The sequence below is a fragment of the Panthera pardus genome, unplaced genomic scaffold (assembly GCF_024362965.1).
Source record: "Panthera pardus isolate Hobbes unplaced genomic scaffold, ASM2436296v1 HiC_scaffold_25, whole genome shotgun sequence".
In the NCBI taxonomy this organism is placed as follows: domain Eukaryota; kingdom Metazoa; phylum Chordata; class Mammalia; order Carnivora; family Felidae; genus Panthera; species Panthera pardus.
In genome coordinates this window covers 44,684,753-44,703,827 of record NW_026526821.1, presented here as the reverse complement: position 1 = coordinate 44,703,827, position 19,075 = coordinate 44,684,753, and the positions used below count along the sequence as shown (strand labels likewise).

General features: G+C 46.8%; 1 protein-coding gene and 1 long non-coding RNA gene across 2 annotated transcripts in view; one reads left to right on the top strand and one right to left on the bottom strand.

The window, feature by feature from the left end:
* The window catches only part of RIN2 (Ras and Rab interactor 2), a 224,529-nt gene extending 211,242 nt beyond the window's left edge, over positions 1 to 13,287 (bottom strand). The window contains exon 1 of the mRNA XM_053890463.1: positions 12,723 to 13,287. Coding sequence (XP_053746438.1) covers positions 12,723 to 12,905 — 183 coding nt within the window. The 5' untranslated portion in view covers positions 12,906 to 13,287. The remainder of the gene's footprint in view (positions 1 to 12,722) is intronic.
* A 113-nt stretch (positions 13,288 to 13,400) lies between these two features.
* On the top strand, positions 13,401 to 18,669 carry LOC109274669 (uncharacterized). The gene is made up of 2 exons (XR_008417798.1): positions 13,401 to 13,660; positions 18,384 to 18,669. It is a non-coding gene; the product is annotated as an uncharacterized LOC109274669 (long non-coding RNA).
* Positions 18,670 to 19,075: the final 406 nt, after the last annotated feature.

The following is a 19,075-nucleotide window of genomic DNA, read 5'->3' as shown; positions in this document are numbered from 1 at the left end:
AGGGGGACTGGCAGGTTGTGAAGAAAACTGTGGATTTTACTCTGAATGAGATGGAAATTGGAGGGAAAGGAAATGTCCTGATGGCTGTGAACTTGCTAACAAAACATGGACAGGAGGCAAGAACAAAGCAAGAGATCAGTTAGGTGGACACTGCAAGACTCCAGATGGGAGATGACAGGGACCTGGAGGTGGCAGGAGTGGGATGGTGAGAGGTGGTCAGATAGGCATCTATTTTGAAGGCAGGACTGACAGCACTGCCGATGGACTGGATGTGGGGTGTTGGCGGGGGGTTGAGGCAGTCCAAGGTGCTGAGCATGAAAACCTGGAAGAATAGTGCCATTTCCTGATGGGGACACGATGGGGAGCAGGACAAGGAGCCTGTCTGAGACATGTTCAGTTTGTGATTGCTATGAGACCACCAAGTAGAGATATCAAGAAGGCCACTGGATATGCAGCAGAGACTGCCATTCAGGGGAGACCTTCTGCACACAGCAGGTACTTAAAGCAGTGGGACTGGATGAGGTCACCTAGCACAGGTATCAGTAGGGAAGAGAAGAGGCCTAGGGACAGAGCCAGGCACTCTGATGTTTAGGGATCGAGGAAATGAGAAGAGGCTAGCAAAGGAGGCCAAGAAGGAGACCCCAATGAAATAGGAGAAGCAAGAGAAGATGTGGTCTTCATAGTCAAGTATTTGTAAGAAGGAAGGACAGGTACCTGTGTCAAATGCTGCTGGAAAATTGAAGGAGATGGGGAAGAAAAATTGATCATTGGATCTGCCAACATGGAGGTCATGGGGGACCTTGACAAGATCAGTTCAGTGGGCAATGTCTTGACGGAGTGAATGTAGGAAAGAATGCAAGGGCCTATTGTAGGGCCAAGTTGTGGAGGCAGGAGCTGGTAGTGGATGTGGGATGAAGGTAGGTTCTCCAAAGATGGGCAGAATGCTTGTGCCTGGATGGAAATCACCCAAGACAGGGGAAGGGGGAGACTTGGTGATCCAGGACAGAGAGGGGGTGATTGCTGTGTCATAGATTCTAAGTCTAAAGTTCTCTTTTGGCCAGCAAAAAAGAGGATTCGGGATTGAAAGCAAGAGATGGTTAATGTCCAGGAAAAGACAAGAGCCCTGAGTAAGGGTCCTTGCCCCATATTTATTCAGATCAGAAGGCTTACAAATGTGATGGGCATGTACAAAGAGACAAAGAAACTAGGAACATTAACTTGGGGACATGAAGGAAAAGGGAGATTTTGAAGATATACAGTGTTTGGGCTTTAGGTCAATATAAAACAAAATCCTGGTGCCAGGCAGATGGGTAGATGCTTGTCAATGGCAGACAGGAGGCGCCATGCCTGTTTATCTTTGCTAGCCTAGGGGATAAGACAGAGAGAGGGAATAACCTCAGGGTTAATAAGGCAACTTTTCTTTTGTTAACCATCTCCACTCTGGGCAGTCCATAGTCCAATTTACCAGTTTACCTAGCCTGGCCCTATCCTTCTGTGAAAACAGCTTTTCTGCTGTAGTACTAAATTGGGGGTGCTTCCCCCCTGAATATCTAATCTTGTTTATTTCATATACCTATGTATTGGGCACCTTTGCGCCCGTTCCTACTTTAGGCCTTTGCCTCTCCCTCTCTATTCTGGGGGTTCTGTATGCCCTCTCTATTTTGGGGTGCCTTTGCACCTCCCTATTCCTGGCACCTTTGTGCCTCCTTATTCTTGGGGTGCCAATCTGGTTTACCCAAACTTGGATGTAAGCATTTTATGACTTTGCATTTCTTTATGCCTTGTTAACCCATTGGTGTAAGCCTGGGGGATTCCTAAACTTATCCCCCACACTGCTGGAGTAATGTTCTTGAGAATGTGAGAGAAGTTGAAATCTACTGTACAAGCAGGGGGTGGACCCCCTAGAGGAGCACAAATGTTTTATGCTTTGTGGCAGAGGTGGGGTAGCGCATGTGGGCACAGGTACAGGTCTGGTGGCAGTTTTAAGCTGGGAGTGATGGAAGTTCTGATTAATTCTAGTTTCTCAGTGAAATAAGAAGTAAAATCATCAACTGAGAGTGAGGAGGGTGTGGGAGGTTTGAGAAGGGAGGAATCCGAGTAAAAAAATAATCCAAGACATATTTTTTCAAAACCTATTAATAGGTTGTGAAATTGATTTTGAAGGTTGCCCTTGGCACATTTTAAGTAAATGAAACAGGACAGGATCAGAGAAAAAGGGAAACATCACAGTGTTAGTTCCCCAATCTTTATTTCATTCCTGTATATATGGATGTGATTTTTTTTTTTTATTTTTAAGTTTGTCAAAGACTGATCAGAGCAAGAGAATGGATGAGTTAATAAAAATGGAGCACCCACATCCACATCCACCTGCCTGGTGCAGGCACAGACTAGGGAAGGTGTGGCTCAGGGTTGAGTTTAGTCAGGGGAGTCACTTGAGAGAGGCAGGCAAGACAGTTATGCAAAGGAAGGGTTCTACTCCCAAACCATGGAATCCCCACTGGAAAGGAGGCAGATGTAGACATGAGGCAGAGGGACAGTGACCAGGGTGCATGGTTGGTGAATTGTAGAGCATGGTAGTGGCTGAGCCAAAGCAACTCTACAAGAAAAACAAGATTTCCTAATTCCTCCTCAAGACTGAGGGCAAGGCAAATTGTGTTCCTTCACCAATGTTCATTTGCAGAGGTTTTCTGTTGAATGGCTTATCATAAAATGCTTTATGAGTCAGAGAGCACTCTCCTTGTGTCTGTGTTGGGCTTTGGTATGGTGTGTAAAAAATCTGAGGTCAAATGGTATCGTATTTTGGTCACTTTTCCCAGCATTCACCAAAAGGAAATTTCTCTCAAAGGCAGTTTTGTTGAATTAAATAATACTTCACCATCCCATTGTAAGGTACTTTCAGTTCAATCAACCTTCAACAACTATTCTGCTATGTTCATCAGTTATTATTTCTATTTCTAGAATGATATTTATTTTAGAAAAGCATCATAATTCTTAAGAGCTATGAAGTCTTATGTGTTTTGGTTATGTTTTCTTTTCTTTCTTTCTTTCTCTCTTTCTCTCTCTCTCTTTCTTTCTTTCTTTCTTTCGAGAGGCAGAGGGAAAGGGAGAGACAGAATCCCAAGCAGGCTCCACACCCAGAACACAGCCTAATTCAGGGCTTGACCTCACAGCCATGAGATCATAACCTAAGCCAAAACCAAGAGTCAGATGCTCAACCGACTGAGCCACTCAGGCACTCCTGAAGTCTTGGTTCTTACACCAGACCCCTTTCCTCTCTGGAAGAATTGAATATAGCTTTCCCTAAAAGCCTTTCACAACTTCACTATATAGTCTTTCATGGGATGTGTTAAGAATCCCTCCATACTGGGGCACCTGTATGGCTCAGTCGGTTGAGTGTCCAACTTCGGCTCAGGTCATGATCTCGCAGTTTGTGAGTTCGAGTCCCGCGTCGGGCTCTGTGCGGACAGCTCAGAGCCTGGAGCCTGCTTCAGATTCTGTGTCTCCTCCTCTCTCTGCCCCTCCCATTCTCATGCTCTGTCTCTCTGTCTCTCAATAATAAACAAATGTTAAGAAAAAAAAACTTAAAAAAAAAAAAAAGAATCCCTCCATACTAAAGACGAACTAAAAGCCACAAGTTTAAATGGATTCATGGTAAAAGAGCCACTACAATGTTACACTTTTGTGCCATTCATTTTCTTTCCTTCTTATAGCTGATCATATTTTTCCTCTTGCAATTACAATTTTAATGGTTTCTTGATTCTTACACTAAATGAAAAATGTCTTAGAGAAACTAAAAGAGGGACACCTGGGTGGCTCAGTCAGTTAAGCAACTGGCTCTAGGTCAAGATCTCATGGTCGTGCGATCTTGCCCCAGTCGGGCTCTGCACTGGGTGTGGAGCCTGCTTGGGATTTTCTCTGTTCATCTCTCTCTACCTTCTCCACTCAAGCTCTCTCTCTCTCAAACTAAATAAATACACTTAAAAAAAAGAAAAAACCAAAAGAGATTGATTTCTACCTCATATCAGTCATCCAAATCAGACTTTGTCAAGGTATCTCTCGAGATCTTGAAACACAATGCTTAAAATCTCATCAAATTCCACATGGTCCTGCCTGTTATTCTGATTTCTCTGTCTCAACCATTATTCCAGGTGTTGTATGCTCAGAAGAGCAGATGCATAGAGTTCTTACTGGTGGGACATCACTGGTGGGATCCACATGTTAGATTGCAACCCCCTGGTAACAGCTTACTCCCTCCATGAGGCTGCCTGTGATTGGCTAGTTTGAAACAAATCACATGTCCCACCGTCTTGTGCTTCCATTGGGGGGGGGGGGGGGGCCCTGCACCCACCAGAAACAGGAGGAGGGGATGATGGTGGTTATGGGGCAGAAATGATGGAGGCAAGAGGTGCATATGCTCTCAGATGCTTATATGTATTTATAGAGGAAGAATTTGACAAATGACTGGCCTGGACAGTCAGGGGTATAGACTGCCATTACCTGACATGATTAAGAAATTCTCCTTCAGATGTTCTCATCTCCTCGACCCATGGTTCTCGGTGTCCTCCATTCTACACCTCATCAGTCTTCAAGGAACCAAGAGCCAATGATCGATTATAGAAACAAAGAGCTAACTATGTCCAAGAAGGACATTTACACAGTTACAAGCATCCTGTGATTACCATGAATGCTTCCAATAAGGTCTGAAGGCATAAATGTCTGCGGTAAAACTGTGGGAAATAACACTGTTGGGAAACATCTGGGATGGTCTTTGGGGGGCCAGGGTGACTGCTCACAGGCATGAAGGCATAACCCTCCTGGCAGAGGGTTAGTGAGGAACTCTTGATCTAACCCTGGCAGAGGGTTAGTGAGAAATGAAGGGGGGCTAATCCTTCCTGACCATCTGCCCTGCCGGCTTCTGTGAGGCTGAGAACAAGCATTCCCCAGACCCAGGCAGATGCTGCCAGTGGTCTGCCCATCTCCCCTCAGACTCCTCTACCATTTTCCTGGCCTAGGCCAGCACCTGTCTCTGTGGGAGGAGGGCTTCAGGCTGACAGGACCTGCTGTGCCTGCACGCAGAGACAGCAGAAGTGCTGGGGGCGGCCCTTGGCCAAAAGCTGACCCACGCAGGGGGAGAACTACTCCAGTTGGCTGGCCTCTGTTCTAGCCACTCTGGTGGGCCCTAGCCAGTCTCCAGAACTTTCCTGTGAAGACCTCCCCTTATTTCCTGGTAGACAAAGGAGGATGAGATTCTCCTTAAATCAGAAATAAGGCACAATCCCCCACAGAGCCTGAGCATGGCTTTGTGACAGGACTGTGTTGCTAGGGCAGTGGATGATAGGTTTCCCTCCCAGACTCTCCCCATCTCTCCAGTCTGATCTTTAGGACATGACACTGTCCTCCACAGGTCCCATACACTGATTCTCATTCTTTGCACCTGACATTCCTCTATCTGAAACCCAATGATTACTAGTTGTCCACCAAATAATCCACCTTTCAGAGCTAATCCCTTCCACTGTGAATCCTTTTCTGATGCCTGGGACAAGATAAAGTGCCCTTTCTATATGCAACCAATGGCACGCTTGAATAGAAAGAGGTCACTGTGCCCTGTCCTCACCCCTGCTCTTTGATATGACTCCACCCCTAGTAGGTACCAGAGTCCTGTGAAAATTCAGTGTAAGAGAAGGGGCTGGCTCAAGCCAACATTACAATGTAGACTATCTATATCCTTTACAATACATTATGGCCTAAGGTCACCCTGTACACTGTTTAGGGAAAGACATTAGCTAAAAATATTAGGCATAATTGGGGTATGAGACAGGCCCACGGGAAAACTATGTGTAATGCCAAGTATGTGTTAAGTATGTGTCAGGACAGGAATGCAGAGAGAATGGGTAGAAGGCCCCAAGGACAGATGGCCAGGAAAAGGGAGGGACAGGTTGCTGTGGAATATGACTGCCACTTCATACATCAGACCTCACCCTACCAAGGGGTAGAAGCTTTGAGAAAAGAACCCTACATGGATATCTTCATCAACCTGGGTGGGGGGGCCTTCCTGTCTGCTCATCTCATTGGCCCCTCCCCCTCCTCCTCCCTCCCTCCTTCTGCTCCTTTTCTGAGAAGCCACTAAACTGTTGGGGGTGGAGTCTCCTTCCTTCAGGGTGTTGATCCAGAGAAGCCTCTGAAATACACCCCCACCACCTGTGTGTTTGATTAATAAAGAGAAGTCCTAATAAAAAAGAAAACATCTTCTTTAAAAAGACAGGGCCTCTGTCTTAGTTCCCATTCAGATCCCTAAACTGCCAGGGGGAAAAACTGCATGGGAAAATAATAAAGCACTTTAATTAGGAGTTTTTGGGTTCAAATTCAGCACAAGTCTGTCTCCGGAATCAAGCACTGACCACACTGCCCTGTCCTCAGCAGCATCTGTAAGCACCCCCTGCTAAGCTGGGGGGCCCGAAGGACCAGCAATTACACAGACACACCTGCATCTGCACCAGTCAGATCTCAGATCTCAAAGGAACTCTGAAGTCCCTGAAGTCAGCCAGGATTCCACACCTCTCAGCAGCACAGAAACCAGACACCAGAGTGGCCTAAATATGCATAACCGAGGCCTGCGGGTTGCATTCAATTTATAATTTACTAGAGGAAGATCAAAAATTTTCATCAAGTCTTAATGTATCAGTGTCCCGGCTTAATGCAATTCCAGACAAACCCCACAGAATGAAATTTGATTGGAAGAATTAATAGCATAACCAAAAGAATTTGGAAAAAAAAAAAAAGAAAGATGAAAGTATGGCAGATAGAGTAGGACTTTTCTGCCAAACAGTACAGATTACAGAGCTGGGGAGAGGTTGATCTATTCACCAAACGATGCTCGGTAAACTAAGAGTTAAGCTGATTCTCTTTAAATCTGTAAAATGGACACCATCAAAGTTAGAAGGAAACATAAATGGTTAGTTGTTTGAGGATGCAGAAGGGCTTCCCAGGCACAAGAACCGTTAAGGAAATCCAAAAGAAAAGTACAAGCATTTGACTCTACAAAACGCTGAAGTGTTTGTAGGACAAAAAAAAAAGTCATGAACACTCAGCACTTAGACAAGAAAAGTCTGGATAGTGAGATGAGGGGTATTGTTTGGATGCCACCTCACTCTGGCGCCATGTGTCCAAGTGACAAACCCCGTGCCTTCCAAGACACCGCTGCTGGTTTCAGCCCTGCCTGCCAGTGTGGGATCTTGGCTCATTTCTGGGGACTCAAAAGTTCCTGTGCAACCCGCAAGTTCCTTGTGAAGGTGCCTTTTGCTTACCACAAAGGAGAAATATCTGTCTTGATTCATTTTTTAAAATATTTATTTATTTTTGAGAGACAGAGCATGAGCAGAGGAGGAACAGAGAGAGAGGGAAACACAGAATCCGAAGCAGGCTCCCTCCCGGCTCTGAGTTGTCAGCACAGAGCCTGACAAGGGGCTTGAACTCACGGACCATGAGATCATGACCTGAGTTGAAGTCAGAAGCTTAAACGACTGAGCCACTCAGGTGCCCCTGTCTTGATTCATTTTTAAGAAGTATTTTTTAATCAAAGCACAGTTAAATGCAGTTGGACATTAGCTATTTGAGAAAAAAAATAAAAAACACCTCTGGTGATTTCATAATAAAGAAAAAAATGTCTTATAAAGCAAATAAAGTTTATTTAGCTTCCTATTTAAACTAGTTAAGTGTTTTGATTTTTGTATTTAGTATTCCTGACCTAGAACATGCTATCATATATGTGAAAACCAAAGTGTTTGTTTATTTCATTTACTATGTTATCCTACTCAATTAAAATAGTTAATTCATTAAAAATTGTAAAATACAGGGGCCCTGAGTGGCTCAGTCGGTTAAGCATCCAACTTCGGCTCAGGTCATGATCTCGAGGTTCATGGGATCGAGCCCCATGTCGGGCTCTGTCCTGACAACTCAGAGCCTGGAGCCTGTTTCGGATTCTGTGTCTCCCTCTCCCTCTGCTCACACCCTGCTAGTGCTCTCTCAAAAATAAATAAACATTGAAAAAAGAATATTAAAAATACTTAATGACATGGGATAGCCTGGGCCCTGACCAATCAGAACAGACGCTGGCCACAAACTAGCAGGTTGAAAACTCTGGACTATCCGCTCATCGGTTCTTCCTCTTCCTTCCCTGTGTCTGGCTTCACAATCTCCATCTCTGCTCCTGGATGTGGGCTTCCTGGTTCTGCTTTGACCCCTTCCTGCTTGGCCTGTGGTCTCTCCCTGTGTAAAACAGCTTCCCTGTTTTCAGTCCCCAGTGTGCCCCAATGACACCTTGTTTCCAGCTGCTTATTGAAAATTTCTATCTTGGTAACATCCAGAACTTTTGTAGGGGCCAAGGGCAGCCCACCCTAAGATGGGTCAAGATGCCATCTTCATGGCATGAAGATTATTTTGACTTCAAAGCAATCAAACCCAGCAGATTCGAGGAAAAGCTCTTTACCTCTCCCTCAACTGCCTGTCCGTACCAGGAAGAGAGCTACTACCAGAGATGTCTCTGTACCTAAGAAACTTATCTGCATAATAGGGCAACCTCAGACCCCTAACCCTCTCCTTATCCTCATGTTGCCTGACTGTCCTTGGAATCCCACGTCTGTGTGGATTCCCCGTATGTCATTAAATTTGATTTTTTCCTGTTAATCTGGCTCACAAGAATCCCATTTACTCGATTCAAGTCCTTAGAAGGACCTTGAAGGGCAGAGGAAGTTCTTCCTCTGCAACACTTTTAAGTTCAAAATATTAAAAATTAAAAAAAAAAATCACACTATTTCCCTCCCACTTTCTTCCTTGGCCACAAATGCAGGAGTGAATACACACACACTCACACACACACACACACGCACGCACACACCTGATAGGTCCATTTTTCTCAAAACACTAGTTTCCTTGACTTCTGTGATACCGTCCTATTGCATTCAAATCCCAGAGACTACTTCCTTTCCATGCTTTGGAAAAATCTCCGAAAAAAATCTGGAGATAAATTCCCTCAGCACTGGAGACCCAGAAATTCGAGTAGGCAGAAGTTACTGTCTGCTTGTGGCCACGCCCCCTCTGATGTCAGTATCACCTTTCCCAAGGCTCCTCCACTAGCCTGCCAGAGTCCTCTCAAACTCTGAAATTCAAACCCTGGCTTCCCCCATTGATCTCCTGTCTTAAATGCAAAAGAGGCTGAACAGCCAGGGTTACCCATCTGTGAAAAAAGCGCAGAATAGTTGGATGCTGGCAAACTCTTTCTTAAAAACACCAGATTTCAAACAATGGATGCCTGTGAAGTGGCCCCTGCCATCAGCAGCCCTTTGTTCCAGATCCAGTAGCTACCTTTTCAGGAGTAAATGTAGCCCTTGACCCACTACAGAATCCACACTGCCAGCTCCCAGGGAGACAACTGAAACCTCCGGGGTGCACCTTCTCACTCAGTGGAGGTGATCAAACAAGATGTGTGCCAGCCCGAGAACCCCTACCTTGCCATCCCACATACACAGCCGCATGGGAGGCACGCTCAGGGAAGGCTGGTTGACATCTGCCTGAAGACATGCTCCCTAGAGCCTGTTTGCATTGTTTACTCGACTCCTTTGGTTCCCTCAAATCTGACCAAGCCCTGGAGAATGGACTCCTGTTAGTCTGGCCCACAGCAGCTGCAAACCAACAATTTACAATGGGGGATTACTGTGCCTTTTTAATGTCCAGAATTTAGATTTTTTGCTGTCCTAAGCACTAATGGTCCTTGGAAACTGCCCAGATGTCAGAGGTGAACTAAAAAAACATTTGGGTGAACTAAACAATCCCCAAAGCGGACTCCTTAGAACACTGGATACTAAAGATGCTTCATGAGAAAGAGTGTTCTGTGGCCAAATGAAGTTGGCAAACAGTCCATATTATGGCATCACCCTAAAGAGACCCAGCGCACGTTATAATAATAAAGGCACTAAAAAGTCCTGCAGAGGAAACCCTGTTTAACATTGGCATTTGTCCTAATGTGTTCTACCACTATAACTCTTTAGTAATTTTTTCTTTAGTAAAGTTGCACCCTAAAACACAACTTGGTTAAATTCTGCTGCAGACAGACACTGCCCGGGGTGTACCTCTGAGCACAGACACCTCTAGCAACTCAGCTGTGGTTCAGGGAGATGTGTATTGAGCCTGGAGCTCTGGTCCCAGCTTTGGTGTTTTGACCTCTCCAGGCCTCTGTTTCTCACTTACCAAGTGGAATTAACAGTACTTTGGTGAAAAACAACTGAGGTATTATCTGTAAAAGCATTTTGCAAAGTGCTATAAAAATAATGATTATCTGCTAAGGATATACATCTATCTACTAAGGATATACCAAGGGATACTTTTGTTCATTCTTTTCAATGTCCTGTCCCTGGTGTTGGAGGTGAGGCAGGAAGAGCTATGATCTGGCTTTTGATTTTGTTCACAGTGGGCAAGTGGAGTCCACACCTGTGGTGGCCCTGACGTCTCATCAGGGAAAGGAGGAGGGATGTCAGGGGAACCTTCCCAGCTGAAACCACCAGAACTGTGAAAGACCATTAGGAGGGCTGGACATACATTGCAGGGAGGGGGGGGGGCGGGGGGGGAGTGGGACATAATACCAAGATGACATAGCCTGGGGAGTATGTGAAGAATGGGTCCCATTAAGGCTGGCCTCCCAGGGCTGCACGCCCCTGCACATAGAAATGATTTCTCAGTCTCCTCCATGCAGAGGAAGTAGATTCAGTCCAGTAAAGAGGTTGATTCTGGAGAACCAAACTCCTCTTTGGAGTAGGTAGTAGCCCTTGACTTTGGTGAAGGGGAGGAAAGGCCTCAAGTGAGGACAGAAGGGCTGCTGGGAAGCTCTAGTGAACAAGCACATCCCAGAGCCCCAGAGGGAGTCAAGCTCCTCCCATCCACCCCTGCAAGGGCAGCAGGTGTGGGTCATTTTAGGTCTCCTTCTCTACCTAGCTAACCTTCTCTACCTGCAGAAAGTGGCCAGACAAAAGAGGTCCTGGTTGCTTTGCTCTCATGTCCTCAGTCTCCAACTACTGAGAGCAGAGTCTGTAAACCTCTTAACTCCTGTCAACCACCAGCCTTCTTCTCTAGACCCAGATGCAAGGACCCCTCACTGTCCCAGGCCCCACCTGACCCCTGACGCCCTCTATAGAACTACCCCAGTACCCCAGCACAGGGAATGCAAGGGTTCTCTAGAGACACACTGGAAGCTGAGGCCAAAAGGAAAATGCACACTTCTCTATACACCTATCAAAATATCCCCCCATATTTGATCTGGGTAAAAAGTTAATAAAAGCTCCACCGTAAAAAAAAAAAAAAAAAAAAAAAAAAAAAAAGACTATATATAAAGCCAGCATTGCCTAATCTGTTGCAGGCCACTGTCAACCCTCATAAACCTCCAGGTGGGGACCGGACAAACTGAGGGTGACTGGAAACCACTGTTCCCATTGCACAATAATGCAGGGGCCTAACAAAAGCTGTCTTTATGTTAAATGTTGGTATTTTGTTCAGCGTTGATTTTTTATATTAAACTTTATTTTTTAAAACAGTGCCTTAAAATATCTTAATTACGGAGTACTGCCAGTGTTTATTTTTGCTCACTATTTACAAAGTCCTGTCGGTGGGAGAGTGCTCTGAGGTTTCCTTATTGATGACAGCACGTTCCTAAGAACCCCCAATGTGCCCTAAACCCTCAGGCCTGCAACAAAGTGCGGCTCTACGGTATGCAGCCTCCTCTGCTCAATTAGGAAAACCCAAAGGATTCGAGATCTTCGAGAAGAAAGGCGCCTCTTAGGGCCCAGGGGGCCGGGTCTTGCCCTGTATTTCTTGGCAACAAATCACAGGCTTTAAAGCAGAATTCTGCAAACGCTGCCGTCCCCCGACCATGCAGGGGCGCCCGGTGCCGGGTGGGCGGACGCTGCGCGGGTGGAAGCCCAGGCCAAGGGTGGAGGCCGAGCCCAGAAGGGGGCGGAGAGGCCTGAGGGTGGGAAAGTGGCCCCGTCCCTTCCCGGCAGGAACCCCGGGCTCCTCCTCCTCCCGCAGCGCAGCCATCAATCAGCGCGACAGCCCAGCGCCCCGGGGCCAGACTCACGGACCCTCCCACGGGGTCTTGTGCCCCCGGAGGAGGAAGCCTCGGAAGGGGGCGTCTGCCGGTGCACGGAATGGGCGCATAGACTGGAGCTGCGCTGGGCACCCGGGCTGTGCGACCCCCAGTCCCGCCCGCGCTCCCAGGCACCAGGCGCACTTGACACCCCGTAGGCGGCCCGGAAGGTAGAACTCAACAAAGGTGCCCCCCCCCCCCCCCGCCTCCTTACGCGAGCACTCACACACACGGCACCTGGAGCCACCGCGCCCGCACCCTCCGGCTGTCCCTCACCCCACCCCCGCAGAGGTCGGCTAAGGATACTCCAAGACACCGACTGGACCTGCAGTCGCCTCAGGGCGCCGGAAGGTCACCCTACCCGGGTCCCGGCGTCCCACTCCCTAGCACCTCCTCCCCCACCCGTTCCCACAACCCCTCGAGGACACTCGCTCTCTCTCTCTACCCCCAGGTCCCCTGCGGAGGGGAAGACAGTGCGAGCAGCAGCACCCAGGGCCTCGAACCCCGCACAGCCCCCGCCGGCACCCCGGAGCCTCCCCGGGTGCTGGGTGCGGACACCGGGGGTGGGGTCTCCGCGGCCACCGCCCCTTACCTCGCGCAGGCCCTCCCCGCAGGTCTCGGAGGCGGGGGCGAGCGGTGGCCCGCGGACTAGCGCGGGGCGGGTTTCCCCACTGGGGCGGAGCGGGAGGTGGAGGAGGAAGAGGAGTAGGGAGCGGAGGGGAGGGGCAGGCTTTGTGTCTGCCTCCGGCCCTCCCACGGCTCCGGCGCTAGCCATCCCCCTCCCCCAGTCACCCTCCGGCGCCCGAGGAACGGACGGGGCGGGGGTGAGATGAGGGGGCGAGGACGGCGCCTGCGCGACCCCGGGTCCGGCCGCCCCCTCCTCTCGTGCAGCGCACCCTCCGCCCCTCGGGACTTGCAGTCTAGGCGCCTGCGGGTGACCTGGAACCCTAGCTGCAACCAGGCGAGCCGAGACCGAGAAAGTTGATCTAACCCGGAGCAAACTTGGCTGGATCAGCTCCCGACGCGCCTCGGCGCCCCCGCCCTGCTCCTCTGCACTCCCCGGGGAGGACTGGAGTTCTGTTCTCGGATATTCTTCTCTGTCTCCTTTCTTTGCGCTCACTGCTGAGCAGTTCAACCGCACGCACACCTCTCCCCCAAGCCAGCCCCGCCAGCCCCGCCACCCGGCTGCAGACCCCGGGATCAGCCGCGCGTGCTGGGAAGCCCCTGTCAGGGAGGCACGCGTGGGCTCCGGCCCTTTGTCCTGTGCACGGACGCGCTGCAGGGGCCCGGGTGTTTCGTTGCATCCCCGCTGGGAAGCGGGCGACCGGGAGCAGTTCCTAAGTGTGCAGAGCTGCCCAGCCCCGCCCCGGCCCCAGGGAGCCAGAGCCGCGGGGAGGCGGGATGTGGTTTAGCTCAGCTGTAAGCCACCCTCGTAACGCCTAGGGATGGAGAAGAGGGCTGACGGGGAGCTGGGAGCGGCCCTGCCAGAAATCTGCAGTCGTCTTTTCTTGCGAGTCAGGCCCGTCCCTGGTGAGCGGCTGTGCTTTTCCACTTGCCTGCCAAGGAGAGCACCTTTGTGGGGAAATTGCTAACAGTGTTAGAGTTACCGAAGTAGCTGGTGTCGCAAAAGAAGCCTCAGGCACCTGTTTGGGACAGAAGCAGGAAAAGGAAACAAAGTCCTTATTTTTATTCAAGGTCTGCTTCAGACAAGTAGCCAAAGAGGAGAATAGCATTGGTGTTCGTTCTTGCGATTCCTGCTTTCTAAAGATTTGTTTCATAATCAGCTCAGCTCCCAGGAAATCATTACCCGCTGCACTTCTCTTAATGTTCTAAGTCACCCATTCAATAAATGATTGAGCACCTGATATGCACCAGGCACTGAGCTAATAATGTTAGCTCAGTGTTCCTGGGGGAACAAAACAGATCTCCCTGCCCTGTTGGAGCTGACATTCTGGGAAGCAGGAGCCGGAGAAAGGGTAAATTGTGAACATCGGTAAGTCACTTACCTGGAATGTTAGAAGAAGTCAGCAATAGGGGAAAAAAGAAAAAGTAAAATAAGGAGGCCAAGGAGTGCTGGTGTCTGGTGTGGAGGGTAGAATTGAATAGTGGGGTGGTCAGAGTAGGCCTGGTTGGGAAGGTGGGATTTCAGCAAGGACCTGGAGGAGGTGCATTAAGGTCAAAGGCTCTGAGGTGGTAGGTGGACACCCATGAGGGTCTGAGCAGGCGGTGACAGGATCTGATCTATATTGTTGGAAGACTTAGTTTGATGCTGTATGGAGAGCCGGCTGTGTGCACAAAGTTAATTGCAAGTTAGGAGCTATTGACATACTCTAGGCTTGAGAGAAAGGTTACACAGAGCAGAGTTACAGAGTGCACACATAGAGAAGTACTTGGACTCTTATTTATTTTGAAGGTAGAACTGTCAGAAATTCCTAAGAGGTTGAATATGTTGGCAAAAGGGAGAGGTGGGCCAAGGCGCACCTGGCTTCATATTGCTCCCTCTTCAGTCCCTTCTGCCCCCAAAGGATTCAATTTTATATACAAAGCTCCCCAAGTAAATATTCTCCCCCTGTCTCTGTTTCACTCAACCTCTTGAAAAGTTTCTTCATCTTGTGTACATTACCCCATGGATGGCCCTACAGGCCCAATCTGTTTTAAAACTTGGAGCTCATTTGGCTCTGTCCTCCCTCAGGAAAACCTCTTTTACTGTAGAGATGGATTTGGAGATTATTCACTCAAAACTATCTACTGAGTAGCTACTATGTGCCAAGTTCTATTGTAGGCGGTGGGGCTAGAGCAGTAAACTGAACACACAAACTGCTGTGCTCTCATGGAACTCACATTCTAATGGGGAGACAGAGACAATAAACCAAACAAGGTTGATGATACCTGCCATGGTGAAAAATTAACTCAAAAAGAGAAAGAGGGTGGTGGGGAGGCTACAATTTAAAACAGGTGGTCAGGGGCACCTGAGTGGCTCAGTTGGTTAAGCATCCTAGTCTTGATCTCTGCTCAGGTCATGGTCTCACGGTTCGTGGGATCGAGCCCCAGGTCTGGCTCTGCACTGACAGTGCGGAGCCTGCTTGGGATACTCTGTCTCCGTCTCTCTCTGCCTCCCCTTCCTCTCTCTCTCTCTCTCTCTCAAAAGAAATAAATAAACATTAAAAAAAAAGAAAATTTAAAAAAATAAAAGAGGTGGTCAGAGAAAACAAGAAAAAAAAATTAAGACAAAAACTTTGGACCCTCTCATGGACTTATCTCACATTTGGCAGGTTTGATTTCCTACCCCAGGGTCCTTGGAGTCTGAAGTGACCATTCCAGTCAGCTGCAGAGATCACAAGTGCTCTGGGGCATTTTGGTCAGTGGAGGACCAGCTAGCCAAAAAAATGTCACTTGTAATGAAGTTATTTTCCCTGTAAAGTAAACCAAGCAGCATTGGTTCTGCAAGCATTGCCCGGAGCTGGCAACTCAGCAATTTCTGTTCTCTGTGGTAGAAGTAGAGGTGTCTTATGCACATAAAATGACTTGAAAAGAGTGTGTGTGTGTGTGTGTGTGTGTGTGTTTTGGTCTGGGTCTGAGCTGTAGAATAATCATCATAATAATTATGGCAATTCTTTATTCATTGGTGTGCATTGGAACTGGGTGACATTACTTCGGTCCATGCCCATAGCCACCCTGGGAGTCAAGTAGAGAGTATCCCTGGATAGTTAACTAATTCCTAGTGTTAGGAATTACATAGTAGTTAGATGGTAGTTAGAAATTCCCATCTCGGTCTCCAAAGATGCAGTGCATGTAGAGGGAGGTGGGTCTTCACAGAAGAGGGCATTTGGCAGGGGTACATATTTTATTTATATTCTTACTTATATGTTTGTTTACTTAAATCTGAAAGAAAGTCAGTGATTATCCCTGGAGTGTGGGATTATTGGGACTTTAACTTTTCAAGTTGTAGGTCTGTAACTGAATGTTTAAAATGGTATATTACTTTGTTAATCAAAATAGCATTAATATTATATATAAAATTATATACACAGAGAATTAGAAGTACAAGTGTAAAGGCAAACGTACATAGAATTACCTAATATTTTAATTTTTCCTTTGACCTTATTATTTAGACCAATTAAAAATTTCCAAGTGTTGAGGTTTGTTTTTGTTCTTTAAATTTTTGTTATTAATTTCCAGATTTATTGCACTGTGGGCAAAGAATGTAGTTTATATAATTTCTGCTCTTTGAAATTAATAGAGGCTTTGTTTGTGACCTAGTATATGATCTATTTTGAAAAATATTTCTGTATCAGAAAAGAAGGCATGTTAAACACCCCCACAACCAGTTCTATAATTAGCATATAGTAGTTGTTCAAAACTGTTTATTGGTGAACCTGAACACCAGTTAACTAAATGGTAATTCATCTTTTATATTTATTCTAATTCACGATGTCATTTATTTTTACTATCTCATTTGCCAGTCTCCTAATTTATATCCTGCTTTTCCCTACTCCCCTTCTAGGATATAATAGACTTAGGGCAGATGTGTTAAGATCTTCCATTTCAATTGGGGTTCTGATGTTTTTTCTCAGAATTTATAATTCTGGGGTGCTTGGGTAGCTCAGTTTGGTTGAGTGTCCAACTCTTGATTTCAGCTCAGGTCATGATTCCAGGGTCGTGGGATTGAGCCCTGGGTTGGGCTCTGTGCTGAGCATGGAGTCTGCTTAGGATTCTCTCTGTCCCCCTGCCCCTCTGCTCTCAAAAAAAAAAAAAAAAAAAAAAAAAGAGGAAGAAAAAGAATTTACAATTCTTTTTACATTTACAATACAATCTATTACAATTTACAATTATTTGTATTCTAGCACTTTCATGCTAGATCCACACTGTGGATCATGTAGCTATCAGTATAATAAACCTCCTTTGCCCCATTCAATGTGCCTTGATTCATTCAGAAATTCCAATCACGACCTCTGTTTTCTTTGTGTTTGCAATCAACCAATGCATTTTTGTCTATCCTCTATTTTAGACATTTCTGCATCATTTTATTGTAGATGAATCCTTTTGGAGCAACATATGCCATAATTGAATTTTATTTTAAACCCACCTGGCAAATTTGGTTTAATTTCTGTCACCTTGTTTTATGCTTTTTGGGTTTTATAAAACCATGCCATTGCCTAAGTTCTATGCTTTTTTTGATTAAAATAACTAAACTCTATCTCTTTATATAGTCTCCTGTATTTGAAAAGTATACTTCTTGTTTTAACCATAGTGGTTCATTCTCTAATTATTCAACACATGAATCTTAGTTATTTACTGGGTGTCAGGCACTCTTCTAAACACTGTGACTGTATGATAAGACAGATAAAATCTTTCTCTCAAGGTGCTTGCCATCTAATGGAGGGGGACAAACAATAAACATACGAACACATAAAAATGAAGATATACAGGGCATGATACATGCCATAAAAACATGCCAAAGTAATGTGAGAGGTGCTCAAGGACTTACATTGTTTGGGTGATGAGAGAAGACCTCCCTGACAAGGCTACATGTCAGCTGAGACTAATGACAAAAGAGGGACGAGTCAGGTGAATTTCTGGGAAGGAATGTTCCAGTCTAAGTAAGAAGGAACAGCCAGAACCAAGGTGCTAAAGTGAGCATCAAGGAGCAGGGAGGAGGCTACCAGGCTGGAATTACGGGCTTAGGGACAGTTGGAGAGGGTTTCAGATGGAAATGGCTCAATCTGGTTTCCATTTGTAAGTGACCAGAAAGGCATCCATGGGGGAAAAGGATGGAAGAGGGGAGACAGCAACGAATGGGAGGAGACTAGCAAGGTAGCTTTGCAGTCACTGGGCAAGGGACTATGAACAATGTGGAGATGGTGATTAGACAGGGACTGAGTCAGAGGTAAGCAGGTGGACTCCAGGTATGCTGTTGAAAAGGCTGAGATCATGTCATTCTAGGGGCATCTGGGTGGCTCAGCTGGTTAAGCGTCTGACTCCTGATTTTGGCTCAGATCATGATCTCACGGTTTCTAGATTGAGCCCCATGTTGGGCTCCACGCTGAATGTATAGCCTGCTTGGGATTCTCTCTCTCCGCCCCTCCCCTGTTTGCACACCCTCTCTCTCTCTCAAAATGAATAAATAAACCTAGAAAAAGAGAACACATCACTCCAAAATAATCCATTTGACATACTAATTGGAGCTAAAGGCAGTTGAAAGACAAAGGAGCAAGAAGGATGCTCTGACCTCCCCCTTTTTCCCTGAAAGCAGGACAATGCAGAATTCCCATGTGAAAGCCACCCTCCAGGGACCAGGAGGAAAAGCACACTGTCATCATCAGAGGCAGGGAGTTGAGGCCAAGAAGAATCTGTACAGACCACGTCGTGAAAACAGCCTTCTCTTCCTTTTCAACTCCCCCTGTTTCACAATCACTGCTGTTTGTTCAACCTAAATAAATGCATATGAGCATTTAGACCTAACCACTTTGGGGGGCATCATTTTCCTGTGAATGCTTTTTTGTAAGTGTAAAATAGAATGTGTATGCTTTTTTCTTGTTGATCTGTCTGATGTTGACTTAATTCTTTGGCCCAGCCAGAGATTCTAACAGGATAGAGGATAAGTTTGCCTCCCCTATGCTATGAAGGTAGGGCCTACTGGGTATGCTCTGCTACATATCCCTCCTGTATTACATTTGGATACAATTAGGTTACATTTTCGTTGTTCCTCCACTGCCACCAACCTATGCCAAGCCACCATCATCACTACGCTAGTCAGGAAGCTTTCTGCCTGGAATCTGGCATCCACTCCTGCCCCCTACTGGTTATCCTACACATAGCAGGTAGAATGGTGTATTTAGAAGGGAAATTGGATCCTATCACTCTCCTGCTCACTCTTCTTGCCACCCACTATTCTTAGAAGAAATCCAAAAATCTTTCCCATGGCTTGCAGAGTCCTCCCACTCT